The sequence below is a fragment of the Rhinatrema bivittatum genome, chromosome 3 (assembly GCF_901001135.1).
Source record: "Rhinatrema bivittatum chromosome 3, aRhiBiv1.1, whole genome shotgun sequence".
In the NCBI taxonomy this organism is placed as follows: Eukaryota; Metazoa; Chordata; class Amphibia; order Gymnophiona; family Rhinatrematidae; genus Rhinatrema; species Rhinatrema bivittatum.
In genome coordinates, this window is record NC_042617.1 from 453,759,573 (window position 1) to 453,782,699 (window position 23,127).

Below are 23,127 nucleotides of genomic sequence, written 5' to 3' on the forward strand. Positions count from 1 at the left end.
GGACCATGACCAGAAATCCTGTCATGACAGCGGCAGGATGTCTCCATGGGCTCAAAAACAGGGGGAGAGAAAAAATTGTAAGACTCAGGAATGGCTTGTCAGGTTCGTATGCCACAACCCACCACGCCACACTTTCATTCCTGGTACCAAGGCCAAAGAAACCAGCAACAGGTAAATGAGCGACATCGTTGGAACCGGATTCGAAGCAGGGCCAAGTGGCAAACCCACTTAAAGATCCAAGCAGGAAAGGTTCGGGAGATAAACCCCCGAAAGACCCTGGTGCATCATGTAAACCAAATATTGTGGAGTCAATACCATCAAAGAAAGCAAAACACAGCGCAGACCGGTGTATGATGCATGAGTTGCAGGGACGCTCGATGCATGAAGCGCCACGACGCTTGGCACACAATGCGCAGAAGCGCCTGACGCAAGACAACTGACGCACAGCGCAGGACTCAACGCCAATGCAAACTCCATGGAGACATGTATCGAGAGACAGGAAAAAGGATAACTGCTTGACACCAGACAGTCCATCTTCAGCAGTCAAAAAAGCAAACAGAATGTTAGGAATTGTTAGGAAGGGAATGATTAATAAAACGGAAAATGTCATAATGCCTCTATATCTCTCCATGGTGAGACCACACCTTGAATACTGTGTACAATTCTGGATGCCACATCTCAAAAAAGATATAGTTGCAATAGAGAAGGTACAGAGAAGGGCAACCAAAATGATAAAGAGGATGGAACAGCTCCCCTATGAGGAAAGGCTGAAGAGGATAGGGCTGTTCAGCGTGAAGAAGAGACAGCTGAGGGGGGATATGAAGGGGTTTTAAGATCATGAGAGGTCTTGAATGAGTAGATGTGACTCGGTTATTTACACTTTCAAATAATAGAAGGACTAGGGGGCATTCCATGAAGTTAGCAAGTAGCACATTTAAGACTAATCGGAGAAAATTCTTTTTCACTCAATGCACAATAAAGCTCTGGAATTTGTTGTCAGATGATGTGGTTAGTGCAGTTAGTGTAGCTGGGTTCAAAAAAGGTTTGGATAAGTTCTTGGAGGAGAAGTCCATTAACGGCTATTAATCAAGTTTACTTAGGTAATAGCCACTGCTATTAATTGCATCAGTAGCATGGGATCTTCTTAGTGTTTAGATAATTGCCAAGTTCTTGTGGACTGGTTTGGCCTCTGTTGGAAACAGGATGCTGGGCTTGATTTACCCTTGGTCTGACCCAGCATGGCAATTTCTTATGTTCGACGCCTTCACATAAAAGTGTTAAAGGTAAAGAGCAGCTAGATCCGCAGGTAGTGTTCACTGCAGAAGAACTTCAGGAACAGGATGATTCCGACGGGGATGTCCTAAGAATTTCAGGAAGGTCTACCTCTCCATCTAGGGTCAGTGTCTATACAGGACTATCAGAGGTATTCAAATGTAAGCATGAGCAACCTCAGCTGCAGGAACCCCTGTTTAAGCGACACAAATCTTCAGTCATGCATGCATAGGGAATCAGGGTTTTCCTTCTAGTGGCGCTGCCATCGGCTAAGAACAGATGGACATAAGGGACCAGCGATTTCAACCCTATAGAAGACAGACCGCCCTTCTCCTGTTTCCAAGATTGGTAGGACAGCTTCGCAGGCTATGTCCCAGATTTTGGACATCCTGAAAACTCTTTTGCCTCTATGCCGCCTACCCTTCCAGCTGAAATTCCCTCAAGTGAGTCAGAGGATAACGGCTCATCATGGTTCCTCCCATCTTCTCACCCCAGGAGACGAGGGCATGGAAGAAGCTCCGGGGCAGGAGTTCAGTCCAGCAGTCTCAGAAGCGGATGGGGACGTTCCAGCCTACCCACCAACGTCTCTGAGATCATCTACAGGAATTCCCTCAGACCCTCTGGAGGAGCCACCCAAACTCTCTTCACCTCCTGAGGACTTAATGTATTCAAAATTTATTGAGAAGGTGGGGTCTGTGTTGAAGATCGAGACAAAAGCTGCCCGCTCCGAGGACAGAGGTTCATGGGATCCTAAAAATGTTTTAAATTCCAGCTAAACAGACAGTGCTTCCATCTCATGCAGTCTTAGAGGACCTACTGGATAAGTCCTGGACTTTCCCATTTTCTGCACCACCTGTATCGAGGAAGACTGACTCAACTTTAGGATGCGAAAGTCCTCCCACTATGGGTCTGTGCAACTACCTCATGCTTCTGTAGTGGTCTAATCGGCCATGAAGAGGGCTAAAACGACATGGCTGTACTCTAACACACCACCGGGAAGAGACAGCAAATACCTCGATTTTGGGAAGAAGGTGTTCCAGGCTGCCGGAATTCAGCAGCTTTAATTCTATATAACCCAATACCTTTATGAATGTCTACAGGGTTTGAAGCCAGGGAGTTCCTCCAGCAATGACGGGCAGTTGCAGATGCAGATCCAAACTGACATAGATGAGGGCTTGCGCCATCTCCTACTGACTATATACAAGGCCTTCAACACTTCGGCGAAGATGTCGGCGGCGGCCATAGCAGTCCACAGAATTGCCTGCCTCCGGGCAAGTGTGATCCTGGAGGATGTGCACGAGAAACTAGTGAACCTTCCTTGTAAGGGTGATAATCTGTTTGGAGACAGGCTATGTGAAACAGTGTCCCAACTAAAAGAACAAAGCGCGGCTGACTCTTCTCTCACATCCCTGACAGAGCAGTACTCCTCCAAGCAGTTCTATCATACCTACAAGAGGTTTTGCTTCCAACAGCATCCATACAGGCCGTTTAACCCTTTCCAAGTGCCACCTTACCATACTGAATGGCAACAGCCTCAGCAGTTGCAAGTGAGGGGTCACTAAGAACTCCACAACCACAAAAGCAATCACAAGGCCCAAGCCGAAAGCCGCAACAAAATGTTTGAGGGAGATTCAGCCACAGCCATAAGCAGCAATAGGCAGAAGGATATCCTTCTCCTCCACAAATGGTCCTCCATCACATCGGACCGCTGGGTTCTCAGTGTGGTACGGAAAGGTTATCAACTGAATTTCCGATTATCCCCCCCCCCCCAATTGCCCCATCTCGCACAGTCTCCTGGGGATCGTCGGAACCATATTCTTCTTCACCAGGAAGTGCAAGTGCTTCTCAAACAGCATGTGATCCATCCATTGCCTGGGAGACAGCGCAGTCCGAGGTTTTACTCCCAATAGTTCCTCATCCCGAAGAAGGGAGAGGGCCTCCGACCCAGTCTAGATCTTTGGGCCTTAAACAAGTTTATTCAGAAAGAGAAATTCAATATGAAATCTTTCAAAACCATTCTACCATTCCTGCAGCCCAACGATTGGATGTGTTCTTTGGACCTCAGGGACGCCTATGCCCATATTCCCATGCATCCGTCCTCATGGCGCTACCTTTGCTTTCAAGTGAACATGGAGCACTACCAATACAGAGTACTTCTGTTTGGCCTATCCTTGGCTCCCAGAGTATTCACAAAATGCCTAGCTGTGGCTGTAGCTCATCTTTGCAGGAAAGGAATAAAGATATTCCCCTATCTAGACGATTGGCTCTTGGTCTCCTCAAAACCAATGATACTCTTTTTGCACCTTCAGCAGACCATAACCTGCTTGGTGAAATGGGATTCATAATCAATTGTGAGAAATTGTACCAAGAACCCACTCAGGTTCTTCAGTTTATTGAAGCATTGATAAGCACCAAGCTTTGCAGAGCTTTCCTCCCAATGTAGCTGATCCAAACCTTTCGCGAACTGGCATCTGCAGTAAGAAGTCACTCAGAGGCCTCAGCACGTCAAATCTTCACAGTGCTAGGTCATATGGTGGCAGCTCTATATGTTGTACCGCACACCTGCCTTCATATGTGGCAGCTACAGTAAGAGCACGAGGCTCAGTGGTCTCAGCACAGCCACCCAATGTCTTGTCGAGTTCTAATGACTCACTCCATGATCTCGGACATAGCATGGTGGCTCTCCCCCCGAGTTCTGGAAATGGGAGCACCATTTTGAAACCCAGAGCATCAGACTACTATGCATCCATGCATGACTGGGGAGCACACGTGTTACACCTAAAAACCCAGGGAATTTGTCAACACAGGAAAAGCACCATGAGATAAACCTGCTAGAACTGAGAGCTATAAGAAACACACTCTACACCTTTGTATGTATCCTTGCAGGGAAACAAGTAATAGTTTACATGGACAACCAAGTGGCCATATTTTATATAAACAAGCAAGGAGGTTCTAGTTCCAGGACACTTTGCAAGCAAGCAGTGCTGATCCTGGAATGGGCCCTAAGCCACTCCATCCAGTTGCAAATGACATATCTTCTGGGAATAAAGAACAGTCGACTCAGCCGACAGGCTCAGCAGGATATTTCACCCCCATGAGTGGGCGTTGAACTAGGAGGTAACGGACAATCTGTTCAGGAGTGGAGAACATCCTGCATGGACCTATTCACAACAGAAGTCAACACAAAGCTTCTGTGGTTTTTCTCCCTCTACCCCACCATGTGCTGGGCTGCCCAAAATGTGTTTCTACTGTCTTGGACGGGAAACCTATTCTACACGTACCCACTGATACCCCTGCTGGGTCTAATGATTCAGAAATGCATCACAGACAAATCAGATCTCATCCTCATTGCACCAGTGTGGCCAAGAGAACCGTGGTATGCCTACCTCAAGCAGTTAGCAGTTCAGCCACCAGTTCACTTGGGAAACCGAGAAGACCTTCTGTTACAGGAGGGGCATGATTCTACATCCCCTCTATTCCTCGCTACATCTGATTGCTTGGAAATTGAAAGGCAGGCCTTAGATCACATGGTCCTTCCAACGACTATTCAAGATATCCTCATTTCTGCTAGGAAGCCATCTACGAGGAGGAGTTATGTGGGCAAATGGTATAGATATTCCAGTTGGTGCACCACATCATCAATAGGTCCGCTTGCAAGTTCTCCAGACAAATTCTTCAATATCTCCATCTGCTGTATTCCTCTGAACTGGCAGTGTCATCTATTAGAGTACACCTCACTGCCATCGCAACATATCATCAATCTACACATGGGAAGTCCATCTCGATGCATCCCTTAGTATCTCACTTCATGAGGGTTACTAATAGACTTCGACCCCCAGTTACCAAACCAGCGCTTCCCTGGGACATTAACTTGGTGATAGAGAGGCTCATGCATCCGGCATTTGAACCGATCTTTTCTGCCACAATGAAATACCTTATGTGGAAAGTCTTGTTCCTAGTGGCCATCACGTCAGTGAGATGAATCAGTGAACTGCAGACTTTAGTTCACTACTCCCTTTACTTGCAGTTCTACAGTGATAAAGGCTGTCCATGAACCAGTCCATCTTTCTTTCCTAAAGTGATCTCAGCCTTTCACTTAAATCGGACAATCACATTACCGACTTTTTTCCTGAAACCATATGCCACAGAGAGAGAAAAGATTCTTCGTACCTTAGACTGTAAAAGAGCTTTAACATATTACGTTCAGAGAACCCAATACCCACAACGTAGTTCACAACTGTTTGTCTCGTTCAACCCGAATGGACTAGGCTTACCAGTCTCTAAATGTACATTGGCGAATTGGCTATTCCAGTGTATCAGCTTCTGTTATTCATCACACTAAGAATGACTTCCGGATGGAGACAAGGCTCATCAACTCAGAGCCATTACAACCTCCATAGCTCACTGTAAAGAGGTTCCAATTCTAGACATATGTAAGGCAGCTACTTGGTTGTCTCTGCATACCTTCACAGCTCACTACTGCCTCCGTCAACAAGCTAAGGATGATGCAGCGAATGCAGTACTGCATTTCATTACTCAAACGTAGGCTGTCTACCACTCTGGATGGGCTCTTTCGCACACCAATCCTCTCAACCTCGAATCACCACTTGGACTCTGTGTGAAAGGTGTGCTCTAAGAACCTTTAGCTGGGGACTCCCAGAGAGCATGGCTACTTCAGCCTGCTTATCGACCAGGAAAAAAGCAAGTTTGCTTACCGTAAATAGTGTGTTCCATAGATAGCAGGATGAATTTGCCATACATCCCCGCCCTCTTCCCTAAACAGCATTTTACTCATTCTATCTCTACCTGGTATTTCTTCTCTGTTCGTTGCATGTGAATGCTTTATATTAACTGAAGGGAATTGGGTAATCACGTGGGATCAGCTGCACAGACGCACAGAACTCAGCTCTGTATATGTTGAGACAGTTTCCACGTTGGGCTGCTAGGGGGATGTCAAAGAGAGCATAGCTAATTCAGTCAGTCTGCTATCTATGGAAAGCACTATTTACGGTAAGCAAACTTGCTTTTTTTGTAGGGGTAGTTTTTTTGACTAAAAATACACGCATGCTTTTGAATTTTCAAGTGTCTGTATAATTCCAAAACGTACCTCAAAATCGCCTCCCCCTACTGCAAGTAAAAAATGTGGGGCAGATCTTAAAACATACGCGCGGGCGTAGATTTGTTCGCACAACCCGGCGTGAACAAATCTACGCCAGATTTTATAACATGCACGCGCTGCTGCGCGCATGTTATAAAATCCAGGGTCGGCACGCGCAAGGGGGTGCACACATGTGCATCTTGCACGCGACGAGCCCGAGGGGAACCCCAATGGCTTTCCCCGTTCCCTTCAAGGCCGCTCTGAAATCGGAGCAGCCTTGAAGGGAACTTTTTTCCGGCCCCCCCCCCCCAGCTTCTCCTCTCTTCCCCTATCTAACCCACCCCCCTTCCCTAACTAAATCCCCCCCCCTACCTTTGTCGAAAAAGTTACGCCTGCCCAAGGCAGGCGTAACTTGCGTGCACCGGCTGGCTGCCGGCACGCCATTCCCCGGCCTGGGGGCTGCTTCGGAGGCCTCGGCCACGCCCCCGAATGCTGCGTCGCCCCAACACGCCCCCCAAGCAAGATGTGTGCAAATATTTCTTGGGAAGATGTGAAGGCAGCTTTTTCCTCAAAAGATACTATGTGATACCTTTCAAAAAGTAAAGCACTACTATATTAACTAACAACTAACAAATCTCATAACTCCACCACCTTAACTCAATATAGGATAGCTGTTCACAAATACCGAACTGCCATAAATACAGCCAAACGTGATTTTTATGCAGAAAAAATCCATAAATTTCAATTCAACCCCAAAATACTATTTTCTTATGTCTCAGATCGTACTAAGGCCAAAAGTTCCTCAATACCAGTCGACAATCTACAAGAAAAAATGACTAAATTTGCAAATTATTTTTCGGACAAGATTCTCTCTATTCTCAATAAGCTAGCGTCTACTACCAAACAGGCTATTTCTCTTCCTCAGAATCTGTCCAATAGTTTGTCATCTTTTGATACTGTTTCTTCCCTGGAAACCGCTAACTTTTTAAAAATTATGAACCCAGCAGCTCATCCTCAGTATTCCTTAGCTATTAAACTATTACAGTCAGTACCCGACATATTAGCCCGGCCTTTAGCTGATATTATCAATGTGTCCCTGGAAGAAGATCATTTTCCCGACACTCTTAAATGCGCAGAGGTGAAACCCTTAATAAAAAAAAAACCAACTTAGACCCTGACAATTTGGCTAATTTCTGTCAAAACGTTTAGAAAAAGTTGTTAACAAGCAACTAATGGACTATGTAGAGAATCATTTATTTATTTATTTATTTATTTAACACTTTTTTTATACCGGCCTTCATAGTAATAACCATATCGGATCGGTTTACATTTAACAAGGGTATAACTGTAGCATAACTAAAGAAAATTAAACAAAAGAAATGAATAAGGCAAGTTACATTCAACAAGGGTAAAGAACTTGGAAGCTTATATAGCTGGAAGGAAGTAAAGGTGGAAATAATTAAGAAATACAATAGAGGATACGGGTTAAAGCTTAAGAGTGCTTTAACCTAGAGGTGCCCTAGTCATCGTTCATGAAGATCAAAGGCCATCGTCCAAGTAAGAGAAGGGCAGCTAGTGATTGTCTGGGGAATCCCCGAAAGCTTGCTCTTTCTTTCCCAATATGGGTTTCTGAAATTACATAATACTGAAACCCTTTTAACATCTCTCTCAGATACCATACTGAGAGGCCTTGACAATAGCAACTCTTATCTTCTAATTTTATTAGATATTTCTGTGGCTTTTGATACCATTAACCACAAATCCATGATCTGTAGACTTAAAGAAATTGGCTTTCAAAATACCACTCTTGCTTGGTTTAAATCTTACCTATCCAACAGATCTTTTAGGGTAAAAATAGGCACAGTAGAATCAGGAAAGATTATGCTAACATCAGGAGTACCTCAGGGATCTTCCATTTCTCCTACCTTGTTTAATATTTATGTGGCCCCACTATATAGGCTTCTAGCCGGTTTAGGATTAGTTCACTATATATTCGCCGATGATGTTCAGATCCTCCTACCAATTACAGATTCGCTAAATAACACACTGAAACTCTGGGAAATCTATTCCAACTCTATTAAACTTCTTACTCACATGTCACTATCCCTAAATGACTCAAAAACCGAGATACTTTACATCTGCAATAAAATGACCAAAAGAATTGCATTAAACATCAGTTCAAGCCTGTCCTTTTCCAACATCAAGCAGGAAGCTAGGGAACTTGGTGTTATATTCGATAGCAAACTTAATTTAAAGGCCTATATAAAATCCATAGTAAAAGATGGCTTTTATAAATTGCAGATTTTAAAGAAACTGAAACCTTTATTACATCATAATGATTTTCTTACAGTTCTCCAAGCCTTGCTTTTGACTAAGTTGGATTATTGCAATGCCCTTCTTTTGGGCCTTCCGGCATCATCTATTTGCCCTCTGCAGTTGCTGCAGAATGCGGCCACGCGCCTGTTGACAAATGTCAAGAAGTTTGATCATATTTCTCCCATTTTGAAGGAGTTACATTGGCTCCCTATATAGGTCAGAATCCAGTATAAATGTTTGACTCTTATTCATAAAACCATTTATAGTGACAATACAAAATGGTTAAATGCATCTCTCCATATTCACACTCCCGCTCATAATCTGAGATCCTCAGGCAAGGCACTACTCACAGTTCCATCACTGAAATTAGCACACCTAAACGCAGTCCGGGAAAGGGCACTTTCATTGGCCGGGCCAAAACTCTGGAATTCTCTCCCATCCAATATACGATTAGACATTAGCATACAGGCATTTAAGAAACAGGTAAAAACATGGCTGTTTGAGCAGGTTTTCATTAAGACAGATTAACACTTTCAGTGACTCCCCCTAGGAATTCGTAGATTTAGACAAAAATACTTAATATTTTTTAATTTTTGCTTTTATATGATAGTACCATTATGTATGGTTTATTAAATTTTAAATTGTATTTTATAATTTTGTAGTTTATAGTTAAGTAATTTATTAGGAGATATAAATCTGTAGGCCGTTATGGGGTTTTAATTTAATTATGTTCCAATTTTAATTTAATTTTAATTTTATTTTATTATCAGTTTTTGGGATAAAGTATTAATGACTTGTCCAACTTTTATGTAAACCGACGTGAAGTGTATATGATATGTTTGGTATATAAAAATGCCTAAATAAATACATTTTTTGAAGACAAGCAGGATACAGGAGTCTTCATTCATGGGTGCTGTAAGTTGATGAACCCAGGTTGGAATTTTACTTAAACTCTACACTTTTAAAAATGCTCTATTCTCCTGAAAGTGGTTTCTCAACTTCATTTAAACCAATCCATCATGTTGTCAACACTCTTTTCAAGACCACACACCCATAAGGATGAGCAGACCCTTCATACTTTGGAATGTAGAAGAGCTTTATTCTTCTCTGGGAAAAAGGACAAAAATCCCACAACGTCCTTACAGCCATTCCTTTCTTTTAAACCAACCAAGCAGGGTTTTTCAGTTACAAAGAATATTTTTTCAACTCGGATCACTGACTGTATCACTTATTGCTACAAACAGGACTGCACTTTCAAAGTAAGGTGAAAGCCCATCTGGCATGGCCTATGGGATCCACATCTTCTTTAGCTTACCTTTGCTCTGCTTCCATAAAAGATATTTGCAAGGCTGCTACATGACCTTCCCAGCCATAGCTTTGCTGCTTATTACTTCCTAGCAAATTCTTCATATCATGACAGCAGCTTTGGACAGGCAGTTCTTCAAAATCTGCTTAATTCCTATAAGTCTGCCCTCTGTCCTTGGGCAAAATACAGATTGCAGTTGATCAAAACTAATCGTATCCGACCCTCAGCCTGAGAGTCCTTGCTTGTCCACAGAGAAAACTAAGTTGCTTGCCTGTAACAGATGTTCTCAGTCAGCAGGATAAATTAGCCACACAATTCCTTCTTTTCCCCATTTTAGAGTTGAAGCTTAGCTTGCTGCTCAGAATGAGGAGACTTGTGTGGTGGGCGACTGTGCAGGAAGGTCCTTGCATGCTCAGAAAAACCTTAAAAGGTGAATTTTCAAAAGTTGCTTGTGTAAATAATTGCTCTTACGCATGTAAAATAAGCATAGACATGAGTAAATGCTGTTTTAGAAACCTCAACATACATACATAAATCAGGGTCCTCGAGTAAATTTGTGCGTGTAAAAAAAAAAAAAAAAAAAAAAGCCAGGGAGGGGGCCAACATTTATGCAATTAAGTTGTTTTATAAGCAATTTATGCATGTAAATTTGGCACCATCCTTGCATATATTTACTCCTACTCAGTATCTGGAGTAAGTGATCGTTAACATTTTATAAGTGAAAAATATGATAGGGCGAGGGGTCTGGTTGAAATGGGGGTCTTCAGGCTGAAGATCCAAGATGGTCTTCATGAGTTTCAGATGGACTGGGCGAATTGGTAGACTAATTCGTATAACTGGTTATTTAATTGCCACGTGCATGTTAGAAACTCCCTCAGCTTGCATGTGTTAAAGCCGACTTACCGGGGGGGGGGAGGGGTAAATGAGTCTAAGCATGTAAAATCTACTCGCGTATCTCTTGAAAATTTGTGCGCTCTTATCCAGCTAAATTCTGATTTATTCAGCTAAGTGGCAACTTTGCTGCTGCTTAGACAGACAAATTCGAACTTAGGATAAGTAGCAGCACTTATCTGACTAAATTCCGATTTAGCCGGATAAATAGCAGCAGGCACTAGGAACTTAGCCAAACCTTTTTTAAACCCAGTTACACTAACTGCTGTAACCACATCCTCTGGCAATGAATTCCAGAGTTTAATTATGTGTTGAGTGAAAAAGATTTTTTTCCGATTTGTTTTAAATGAACTATTTGCTAACTTCATGGAGTGTTCTCTAGTCCTTCTATTGTCTGAGAGAGAAAATAACCAATTTATCCACTTATGTGGCAGTCTACGGAGAACACCTGTTACAGGTAAGCAACTTTACCTGCATACAGTGGGGAAGATTTTCAAAGGGTTATGCGTGTAAGATATGTGCGTAATCCCCGAAAACCTACCCCTGCGTGTGCCGAGCCTATTTTGCATAGGCTCGGCAGCGCACGCAAGCCCCAGGACGCGCATATGTCCTGGGGCTTTCCAAAATGGGTGGTCTGGGGGCGGGGCTGAGTGCTCCGACACAGTGGCCTGTGCCGGGGCATGGCGTGCCGGCAGCTGGCCAGCGCGCACAAGTTACACCTGCCTCAGGCAGGCGTAACTTTTGGAACAAAGGTAGGGGGGGGGGGGGATTTAGGTAAGGCTGGGGGGTGGGTTAGATAGGGGAAGGGAGGGGAAGATGGGGGAGGGGCCCGAAAAAAAAGTTCCCTTCAAGGCCGCTCCGATTTCGGAGTGGGCTTGGAGAGAACGGGCAAGCCATTGGGGCTCCCCTTGGGCTCGGCGCGCGCAAGGTGCACATGTGTGCACCCCGTTGTGCGCGCCGACCCTGGATTTTATAACATGCGTATGGCAGCGCTTGCATGTCATAAAATTGGGTGTACATTTGTGCGCCGGGTAGCGCGCAGAAATGTACCCTGCACACGTAACTTTAAAAATCTGCCCCAGTTTGAGCAGTTTTCAAAAAGTCCTTTCTCCCTGGTAAATAGTAGAGATGTGAATCGGAACTGAAATCTGAACCGATTCTGGTTCCGATTCACATCTCTAGCAAATAGCCATTTAGATAAGAAATGGCTTTTGAAAATTGCCCTCTCCATAAATTATACCAAATGACAATTTAGTGGATCTGTAGAAAATGGTATAGGTATTTATTGTTGAACTAGATACTTGTTTAAATTACTCTTACTATACTACATATACTTTTTTGTATTATAATTTTCTTTAGAAAAATGCCAGAAAGCATTTAGGTAGAAAGCAAGGTTTTATAATAATGAACCATTGGGACAACAACTTAGTTTAGGGCTTGCAGCATTAGTCATCCTGGCTCTGTTTTTAAAAAACCCATCAGTCCTAATATCCCCATGACACCAAGAGACAGGGTTTGCAGAAACTTTACACTGCTCAGCACAGATGGCAAACAAATATTATCAGCTTGTTTTATATGAAGCCTAGCTCGTTTCTTGTACTGTCTTTCGCCCTATACTTAAAGAGCTACTGTTTTGTATGTTATATTGGTTTACCATTAAAATGCTGTTTGCTATGCAAATGCTTCCTGAATTATTTTTTTTTTTAGGATAATGACAAATGAAATACCATACTGTAGATAATGTTATTAATTTTATTTATTTATATACCGACATTCGATCTGAGATATCACATCGGTTTACATTCAGGTACTGTAGGTATTTGATAGGAAAAACCTTCAGCAATAAGTGTACGGCACAAGCAATTGGAATAGATGAATTAAAATTCAGTTTACATTCTTAAAAAAGTTTTATTTTAGGTGAGAAGTTCTTTGGTTGGGAGACATTTTCCTTATATCACTTTTGAATTATATGTTCTAGTACTTATTGACAGTTTATATTTTGTGGGATATGTTATGTTAATTTAAGCTTGTGCAGTTCATTGGAATCATAATGACTACCATATGAAGAAATGAATGACTGAAAGAAACAAATGAATGATGGAGATGTGCATGAATGAAAATCCAGCAATGATAATTCATTGGTATGTTGCAAGCCATGCTGTAAATAGTCTCCCAAGAGAGGTTACTTGAAAGTGGAATATCAATAAACTGAATCAGTGCTAATGCATTTTTAATGGATAGCCAAATGCTTTTACTGAGTGATCACATTATTCGTTTGTGATATTCCAGAATAAAAGATGAATCTTCGTCAAGTGATGAAGACCCAAGGGCAACAAAACAGAACATAGGTTCACTGCAATCAAACCAAAACCATCTTTCGTCATCATCTGGAATCGCGTACAAAAAGACTCTGCGACTCACTTCTGACCAGCTTGTGAGTTTTTGGGGTTTTTTTTATATTTGTTCTGCTGAGTTTTGTCTATTGGACACAATGTTTTTCGAGACACCAGTAAAGTCCATTCATCCTCATTTGGGGCTTTGAAAAAATGTCAGCAAAAATGTATTTGTCATCTCGGTAAATAAATGTAATCGTATGTTAGATTTTGAAAAGATTGAGCCCCAAGCAGTATTAAAACCTTGAATAAACCCTCCTTTAATCTGGGTTTTAGACCAGCCTTCATGCTCTGTTGATAGTGTCACCACTATCAAGGCAGTTTTCAAAAATATTTACCTGGGCATAAACCTATTTAGCTGGGTAGAATGCCAGTTTAGAAATTCTGCTCCTCTCCCCACAAATAGCTAACACTGTGCGTATCTTGTTTGACACTGCATGCACTTTTAGCCACATTGGAAGAGATAATTCCTAGGGGGTGTTTTAGCCAGGATTGGAAAATAAGCATAGAGGGTAACTTGCAAACAACTGTATGCTGCGGTGTATATGCGCCTCTTTGGCTGTAAGCAGATATATACACAAGTATTTTATAACCCACACATATGATATACGTGCGTTTTATAAATATGCTTTTCTCTACCCCACAACATACACACGTATGTAGGCTCACATGCATGCATTGAATGCATATACTTTTTCTATGTGTTTTAATATTATACATATATTTTACGCATGAAAATAAAGTAGGACTTTTGTAAGTCCCGATTTACATGTGCAAGTCTATCAATTTTAAAGCATGCGTGTGAAAATGAAATTAACCAGTTTTACACTTAGTCCACCAGTTCGACCAGTCCTTCTCCTGGTCATCAAGATCTTCCTGATTCTTCAGTCTTTAATCCCCCTCAATTCACCCGGACCTCCCACACACTCAGTATTACACAATAAACACATTTAATATCCTGCCGGACAATTAGCAGATGTGAAAATACGCGAGTAGGTTGGCAAATGCACGCTCATGTCTTTTAAAATAGCTTATGCATGCAAGTGTTGGTCCTGCCCTGAAACGCCCCTAGATTGCCTTTTTTACACACATATATGTATGCACAAAACTGAAAATAAGGAATACGTGAGTAGAGGCTACTTATGTGTGGATATGCTAGTTTCTACGCACATAAAGGTTTGAAAATTCACCCATAGGTTGTATTTTCAGATTTATTGTCAGCCGTAGAAATTGTAGTCGCACAAGAATCAGGTATAAACCTATAGTAGTTTGCAAACATGGTAATATTCAAAGGAAAGTATGTTCATATGTGGATATTGTCTATTTTTCGTTTTATAATTTGAAAGATAAAGCAACAGAATGCACATTACATTACTAATTTATTGTTTTGTGTTAATTTATAGTTTGTAATTTTGTTAACTTATTGCTTGATTACTCGATCTCCCATTTCTGTTATAGTTTAATTCTGTCCTATCTTCCGACATCCATGTTTTTACTCTCCCTGTTTTAATGTAACTTCTCATTTCTACTTATACGTTAATTGGTTTCCCCATGTTCTAATGTAAACTGGTACGATAAGACCTGGTCTTGAGTGTCGGTATAGTAAAAGAAGTTAAATAAATAAATAAATAAAATAAACTCCAAATTCAAAGAAATTTTCCAAGTACCTCCCTCTAAGCCCACAGATCTAAGGGATCTCCCATACAGAAAAATGTGGCTAATATTCAATAGCAAGGCTAAAAAATTGATAACAAAAAGCAAAAGCAATGACTCATACCAGTGTGTATCATATTGCCTATAAAACCTGAACTTTGAGATGTTAATTCATGACATTGCATGAAGCTATTTATTCTACTTGGTGCCAACAAGGGCATATTCTGTCTTATTAATGTGGTGCATGCATTCCAGGGCACAGTCAGCTCTGTTGATTTCATCGACACAGAGCATCTCAGCATGTAAGCAGAAGGGTCCCTCTTCTATGGAAGGAAAAACTATTGTGCAGAAGTTGGTTTAGCTCTAGCAATCAGACCTGGTGCCAGTGAGAGGCATCAGTGCAACTGATAAAAAGTGCATCAGAGCTTGCCACTTCTATAGTTGCAGCCCCCATGATTCCGAACTATAAGTCTGTGCTGCTGACATCAACTGTCTTAGAGGTAGATTTTAAAAGCCCTGCGCGCGTAAATCCTGCCGGATTTATGCGCGCAGGGCACTCGCGCGTCGGCACGCCTATTTTGCATAGGCCACCGGCGCGCGCAAAGCCCCAGGATGCGCGTAAGTCCCAGGGCTTCATAAAAGGGGCGGGAGGGGGCTTGTCCAGGGCATGTCGGCAGGCCGGGGGCGTGTCCGGGTTCGGGGCGGGTCCGGGGGTGTGGCGACGTTCGGGGGCGGGCCAGGAGGGCGGTCCCAGCACTGCTGCCTGTGCTGGGGGATGCAGAGGCGGCGCACACAAGTTACGCCTGCCTCAAGCAGGCGTAACTTGCACAACAAAGATAGGAGGGGGGATTTAGGTAGGGCTGCGGGGTGGTTTAGATAGGGGCAGGGAGGGGAAGGTGGGGGGATGCGGAAGGAAAGGGAACGGAGGCAAGCTACGCGGCTTGGCGCGTGCAGGCTGCCGATTTTGCGCAGCCTTGCGTGCGCCGACCCCGGATTTTATAAGATACGCGCGGCTACATGCGTATCTTATAAAATCCGGCGTACTTTTGTTTGCGCCGATTGCGCGAACAAAAGTATGCATGCGCGTACTTTTTTAAGATCTACCTCAGCGTGTGGGTGAACCTGTTGGGTGAAATCTACCTCAGCGTGTGGGTGAATCTGTTTTTCAGAAGAGGATGTCTCTCTTCCAACTCCAGTGCAAAGGGTCCCTTAGCCAATGGTGGTGCCTTTTCAGACCCCCTACCAGACTTGGCTAAACATGCACATCCTCCAGAAGATCTTGGCTACTTGCTTCTTTTGTATAAATTAGAGAAGACACTGTCCATCAGTGTTAAGAAAGAGCAGGACCTGAGAATGGACCTCTTCAGGTTTGTTTTATTTATCTATTCATTTGCCTAAAGCAGAAATAATTATAAGCGAAGTAAAGTAAAATAGTTAAAACATAATCATAAACATAAAACATGAAATAATATAAGCAAATCTAATAAACAATGTCATAATTAATAAGCATTTCTGATAATTCAACAAATGCTTCCAGAGATAATCTTGAGATGTTTTCAAAACATCTTTATGTAATCTATTTCTTTCATATAATGTGGCAAAGTGTTCCAACAATTTGGCCCAAAGATGAAAAAAGCATGACTCCTCATGCCAGCGAGGTGAGCAGTTCTCATTGACAGAGTATACTGGAGGTTGCTGGAATTCCTTCAACCTCCAGTATACTCTGCATTTATTCTGGTGTACAGTCTCCTTAAGGACCTGCAAATGAAGATATAATAGGCTCAGATATCATGTGTTCTAGTATCCTGAAAACATGATTTGAAGTAGAGTATACAGATCTCCCCAGGCTTTGAGGTAGCCCAGTTATTGAGCCACTTCATAGTGGTGGAGTCGACATTGAAGCGTGCAAAGCGCACCTGGGATCTCTTAAACACATATGGGAAAGGATCTAAAGATTTTGGATGTGTTTTGGGAAGGTGGTCTTCCAGGGATCCATGTTTTAGCCCTTGGATTGCAGTTCATCTGTTATACATAATAGAGATGTGAATCGTGTCCTCGATCGTCTTAACGATCGATTTCGGCTGGGAGGGGGAGGGAATCGTATTGTTGCCGTTTGGGTGTTTAAAATATCGTGAAAATCATTAAAATCGTGAGCCGGCACACTAAAACCCCCTAAAACCCACCCCGACCCTTTAAATTAAATCCCCCACCCCAAATGCCTTAATACTTCATCAACTTTGGGAGGGAAGTACTTACTTGCCCTAAACCAATGGCAGGAAAACCGGCTGTCCGGAACCCCCGCTGAACGACCTCCTGCAGTCGATCTCCTGCCGGCGCCATTTTCCGTACGGAAAACGATTTGCGGCAGGAGATCGCTCCCGGACCCCTGCTGGACCCCCAGGGACTTTTGGCCAGCTTGGGGGGGCCTCCTGACCCCCACAAGACTTGCCAAAAGTCCAGCGAGGGTCCGGAACGACCTCCTGCAGTCGAATCGTGTTGGTCTATGGCCGCCGCCATTTTGCAAAATGGCGCCGGCTGAAGACAACACAATTCAATTGCAGGAGCCCGTTCCGGACCGCCGCTGGACCCCCAGGTAATTTAAGGCATTTGGGGGGGGGTTCGGGAGGGTGGGGGATTTAATTTAAAGGGTCGGGGGTGGGTTTTAGGGGGTTTTAGTGTGCCGGTTTTCCTGCCATTGGTTTAGGGCAAGTAAGTAAGTTCCTGCCCTCCCCCTTCCCCCGATTTACGATTTTTTAACGATAAATCGGGGGAATTGGTATTGTATCGTGGCCCTAATGATTTTTGATGATTTAAAATATATCGGACGATATTTTAAATCGTCAAAAAACGATTCACATCCCTAAATAATGCAGTATTTACACAAGTGAGCGCAAATGCTGAAGCCTTTTAACAGAATCATCAAACCTTGGACAGGCGGAGTTTTAGCGAGATATGGGGGAGAGTGAGAAGCATGTTATCCACTCCCATGTATGAAACTTTTGATACTGTGGCTGCCTCAATAGGAGAACATCGGCCACTTCTATAGGAGCACAAAGGCTCAAGTGGTTGTAAGTGGACTTTGTGAAGATGTACACGACCATGTGGCAGATATACACTGTACAAGGGAGAGCTTGTCATAAATAAAATGCAGGAGATACTGAAGGAACTCAAAAATGAAATTTCTGATCTATTAATTAAAATTTGTAACCTATCATTAAAATCATCCATTGTACCTGAAGACTGGAGGGTGGCCAATGTAACCCCAATATTTAAAAAAGGCTCCAGGGCAATCCGGGTAACTATAGACCAGTGAGCCTGAATTCAGTGCTGGGAAAAAAAGTGGAAACTATTCTCAAGATCACAATCGTAGAGCATATAGAAAGACATGGTTTAATGGAACACAGTCAACATGGATTTACCCAAGGGAAGTCTTGCCTAACAAATCTTCTTCACTTTTTTGAAGGGGTTAATAAACATGTGGATAAAGGTGAACCGGTAGATGTAGTGTATTTGGATTTTCAGAAGGCGTTTGACAAAGTCCTTCATGAAAGGCTTCTAAGAAAACTAAAAAGTCATGGGATAGGAGGCGATGTCCTTTCGTGGATTACAAACTGGATAAAAGACAGGAAACAGAGAGTATGATTAAATGGTCAATTTTCTCAGTGGAAAAGGGGTAAACAATGGAGTGCCTCAGGGATCTGTACTTGGACCGGTGCTTTTCAATATATATATATATAAATGATCTGGAAAGGAATACGACGAGTGAGGTTATCAAATTTGCAAATGATACAAAATTATTCAGAGTAGTTAAATCACAAGCGGATTGTGATACATTACAGGAGGACCTTGCAAGACTGGAAGATTGGGCATCGAAATGGCAGATGAAATTTAATGTGGATGTTGTAATCCGCTATGCTGATGGGAGGAGCAATCAGATAGGAGTAGCAATCTGATGTATTCCGTAGGCGGAGTTAGCAATCTGCTAGAGATCTGCTAGGGAGTTAGCAATCTCTTATGCTTCGACTCCTGAGAGGGGAGGAGTTAGCAATCTTGTTATGCGTGAGCTCCTCTGGAGGGAGGAGCCAGCAATCTGTTATGGTTAAACTCCTGTGAAGGGGAGGAGTTAGCAATCTTGTAAGGAAAGCTCTGTGTTAGAGCTAGGAGTAGCAATCTGTTGTGTACTAGCTTCTGAAGGAGAAGGAGTTAGCAAGCTGTTACGAATCTCCGTACGACATTGGCAATCTGTAGTAATCTGCTCTTGTGGAAGGAGAAGTAGTAAGGTGATATGCTCAGTTCCTGTAGAGGGAGTAATGAATCTGTTGCTGAAGACTCCTGGTAGGAAAGGAGTAGCCATCTGTTACCAGCGGAGTGCTTGGAGAGGACACTCAGCTGTAGAGGAATGTAGATAGGTGAATCCTTGGGCCAATGGCAGATGACTGCGCCCCGAGGAGGACATCCTGAGAGGGACCACAGGCTAGGCTTGAGTATGGAGACAGACACAGATAATTCTTTTATTAGACATGTTAGTAAAACCACCAGAGGTGGCAGTAGTGAGCTGCTATGCCCGGCAGGGCTGAAGTCCCTCAGGTATTAGAGCCACAATCCCAGGGTTGCTGAGCTGTAGAGAAACTATAGATAGTGAGTGGACAGGTATGCTGTGTTCATAACCAGAACTGGATGACAGATCTCACATAAGGTCTTTAGAAAGCATCAGGAACATGGCGGATCCACAGCATCGTGCTGCTCCGGGAACGCCAGAGAAGATGGCAAGAAGACGCTGCGGCAGCAACTGTCCATTAGGCCCAGAGGGAGTCGCCACAGTGGTAAGGAGGGCGGAGTGAGGGCGTCGAGCAGCGATGGACGCAACAGTGGACAAGTGCAAGGTGTTGCATATAGGGAAAAATAGCCCTTGCTGTAGTTACACGATGTTAGGTTCCATATTAGGAGCTACCACCCAGGAAAAAGATCTAGGCATCATAGTGGATAATACTTTAAAATCATTGGCTCAGTGTGCTGCAGCAGTCAAAAAAGCAAACAGAATGTTAGGAATTATTAGAAAAGGAATGGTTAATAAAACGGAAAATGTCATAATGCCTCTGTATCGCTCCATGGTGAGACCGCACCTGGAATACAGTGTACAATTCTGGTCGCCACATCTCAAAAAAGATATAGTTGTGATGGAGAAGGTACAGAGAAGGGCAACCAAAATGATAAAGGGGATGGAACAGCTCCCTTATGAGGAAAGGCTGAAGAGGTTAGGGCTGTTCAGCTTGGAGAAGAGACGGCTGAGGAGGGATATGATAGAGGTCTTTAAGATCATGAGAGGTCTTGAACGAGTAGATGTGAATCGGTTATTTACACTTTCGAATAATAGAAGGACTAGGGGGCATTCCATGAAGTTAGCAAGTAGCACATTTAAGACTAATCGGAGAAAATTCTTTTTCACTTAACGCACAATAAAGCTCTGGAATTTTTTGCCAGAGGATGTGGTTAGTGCAGTTAGTGTAGCTGGGTTCAAAAAAGGTTTGGATAAGTTCTTGGAGGAGAAGTCCATTAACAGCTATTAATCAAATTTACTTATTTTATTATTATTTTTATTTAACATTTTTTATATACTGCAGTTCTAGCAACAATGTTGCTAATCACTTCGGTTTACAAGTAACTTTGGGATGACAAAACATATGTGTGTCTTACAGAGAACAGGAAGTATGAACTGGGATTGGTTAAGATAAATATAAATATAAATATAAATAACATTAAACATTAAACATTAAATTACGATATAACATTTTAAACAATGAGTGTGAGTCTGACATAAATAACGGTTTGCTTATTGAGTGGTAGTCCTGTAATGTGTCAGCAGTCGTAGGGGGGATGTGGTGTATCTGAGTTCTTGATAGATTAGTTAATTAGGCAGTTGGGTATATGATGAGATGATCATGCAGTGATAGTGATATTACAGATCCTTTCATACGAAGGCTTGGGAATAAAGCCAGGTCTTGAGTCTTTTTTTGAAGTTTATTGGGCATTGTTCGAGCCTAAGGTTCGCAGGGAGAGAGTTCCATAGGATAGGGCCTGCTGAGGAGAGTGCTCTTTTGTTTGAAGATGTCTTTAATGGAGGTGTTTTTAGAGAGCCTTTTTGTGCAGATCTTCGTGGACGAGAGGATGAATGCAGCTGTAATGGGATTGTGAGATCTAGGTGTGTGGTTTTGTAGATGGCTTTGTGGATGGTCGAGAGAGATTTGTAGAGGATTCTTTGTTTTATGGGGAGCCAATGGAGATTCTTTAATAGCCACTGCTATTCTTTAATAGCCACTGCTATTAATTGCATCAGTAGCATGAGATCTTCTTAGTGTTTGGGTAATTTCCAGGTTCTTGTGGCCTGGTTTGGCCTCTGTTGGAAACATGATTCTGGGCTTGATGGACACTTGGTCTGACCCAGCATGGCAATTTCTTATGTTCTTATGTTCTTAGATGGTGGCTTTGATTAAGAAACATCAGTCCATTCTGCAGTCACTTTCTGCAGCAGTGGAGGACCAGCTGGCCCCTGCCTAACATCAATGTTTTTTCCTACAATTGTCTGTTTTTTCAAAGATGAACCCTACCGCTCTTTTCAATGTCATTGAGCTCCTCTTACTCCAGTAGTTACCCATTACAGGTTATTGGAAGGAGAAACATCACCCGATGGCCCAATGACCTAAGTCTGGGCCTAGTTTTTTATGTCCTTGAGGCGCCCCTTCCCCAGTGGGGGAAAGAGTCTAGTCCTTCCTTCCAGAGTGGATTCATGTTGCCAAGAACAAATGAGCCTTGAAGATTGTGGAATAGGTCTACTATTTATACTTCTCTTGCTGCCCTCCCCCCCACCCCTTTTCTGGTCCAACAAAAGGAGATTTTTATTTCCGATCCCTCTCAATCTGCTTAACAACAATTGGAAGTAGCCTCTCTCTTCTAGATGAAAGTGATTGAGCATGTTCCTGCTTGAGAATATGGCCAAGGATTTATCATCCCCCAGAAATCAGGATTGAGGCCCATCCTGGATTTAAGGAAGCTGAACAGATTGTTGGTCTGAGAAATGTTCAAGATGTACTCCCTTCAGACCATTCTTCCTTCCATCCAGCTGAGCAATTGGATATGTGCTCTGGATCCAAATGACTCATGTACACATTCCCATTCACCCACTCCATTGAAAGTTCCATAGGTTTATAGTGCAGGAAATGTACTACCAGTACAAGGTACTTCTGTTTGACCTGTCAGCAGGCCTAAGAGTGTTTAACAAAACATCTCACAGTCGTAGCCATGCAGCTTCGTCGGAAGGGAGTTTGTGTATTCTCATACCTGGCAGATTGGTTGATGATGGGCCCACCTCAAGCAGGAGTACTCAAATCCCGCTATATGACCATTCAACTTCTGCAGACCCCAGGTTTCCTGGTAAACTTTTTAAAAATACAACTTGTTTCCATCTCAAAGGATTCTGTTTCTAGAAGCTTGGATACTTGGTAGAAGGGTGTTTCTTCCTGTCAAATGAACTGAGTTTTGTTGGGCTTAGTGAGGTCCCTTCTGCAAAGGGACCAGACATCAGCGAGGTCACCCCTTGTCCTTCTAGGTCACATAGCCACAGTGGTTCATGTGGTTCTCATGACTGGTCTGCACATAAGGGACCTGCAGTGGACCCTCCCATGCCAGTGGGATCAATTACTCCACCCTTTATCCCATCCAATCTCAGTGACTTCTGAGATTATCATCCCTCCAATGGCAGATGAACTTGAAGGTTCTGGTGGTAGGTATCTTCATACGAATCCTGGCACATCAAATGACCCTATTCATTAACACCTTTACCAAACATTGTGAAGCACATACTGGTACTCTTGGACCCAGAGATCATGGTTCCTAGCAGAAAGTCTACTGCAAATTAAAACTTTGGAGTTACGAGACATCTGTTATGAGTGAAAGGCTTTCTCCCACCTGCTCTCAGGCAAGAGAATCTTGATTTAGACAGATAACATGTAATCATGTTCTATGTGAACAAACAGGGAGACACGGGCTCATACACTGTCAATGAAGAAGCTCTCTAAATCTGGTTGTGGGCTGATAAGACACATTTTCAAGCTGCCTACCTTCTGAGAATCCAGAATATGCAGCAGCTGCACAAGTGGTCATTTGATCAAGAAATTGCAAATGCCCTGTTAAGTTATTGAGGC

At 42.9% G+C, this 23,127-nt stretch overlaps 1 protein-coding gene across 1 annotated transcript in view; it reads left to right on the forward strand.

Annotated features, from left to right (window-relative positions):
- Positions 1-23,127, forward strand: part of LPIN1 (lipin 1) — a 319,784-nt gene that overhangs the window by 250,892 nt on the left and 45,765 nt on the right. Inside the window, 1 exon segment of the mRNA XM_029596877.1 lies at positions 13,173-13,317. Within this exon segment, the coding sequence (XP_029452737.1) occupies positions 13,173-13,317 (145 nt within the window).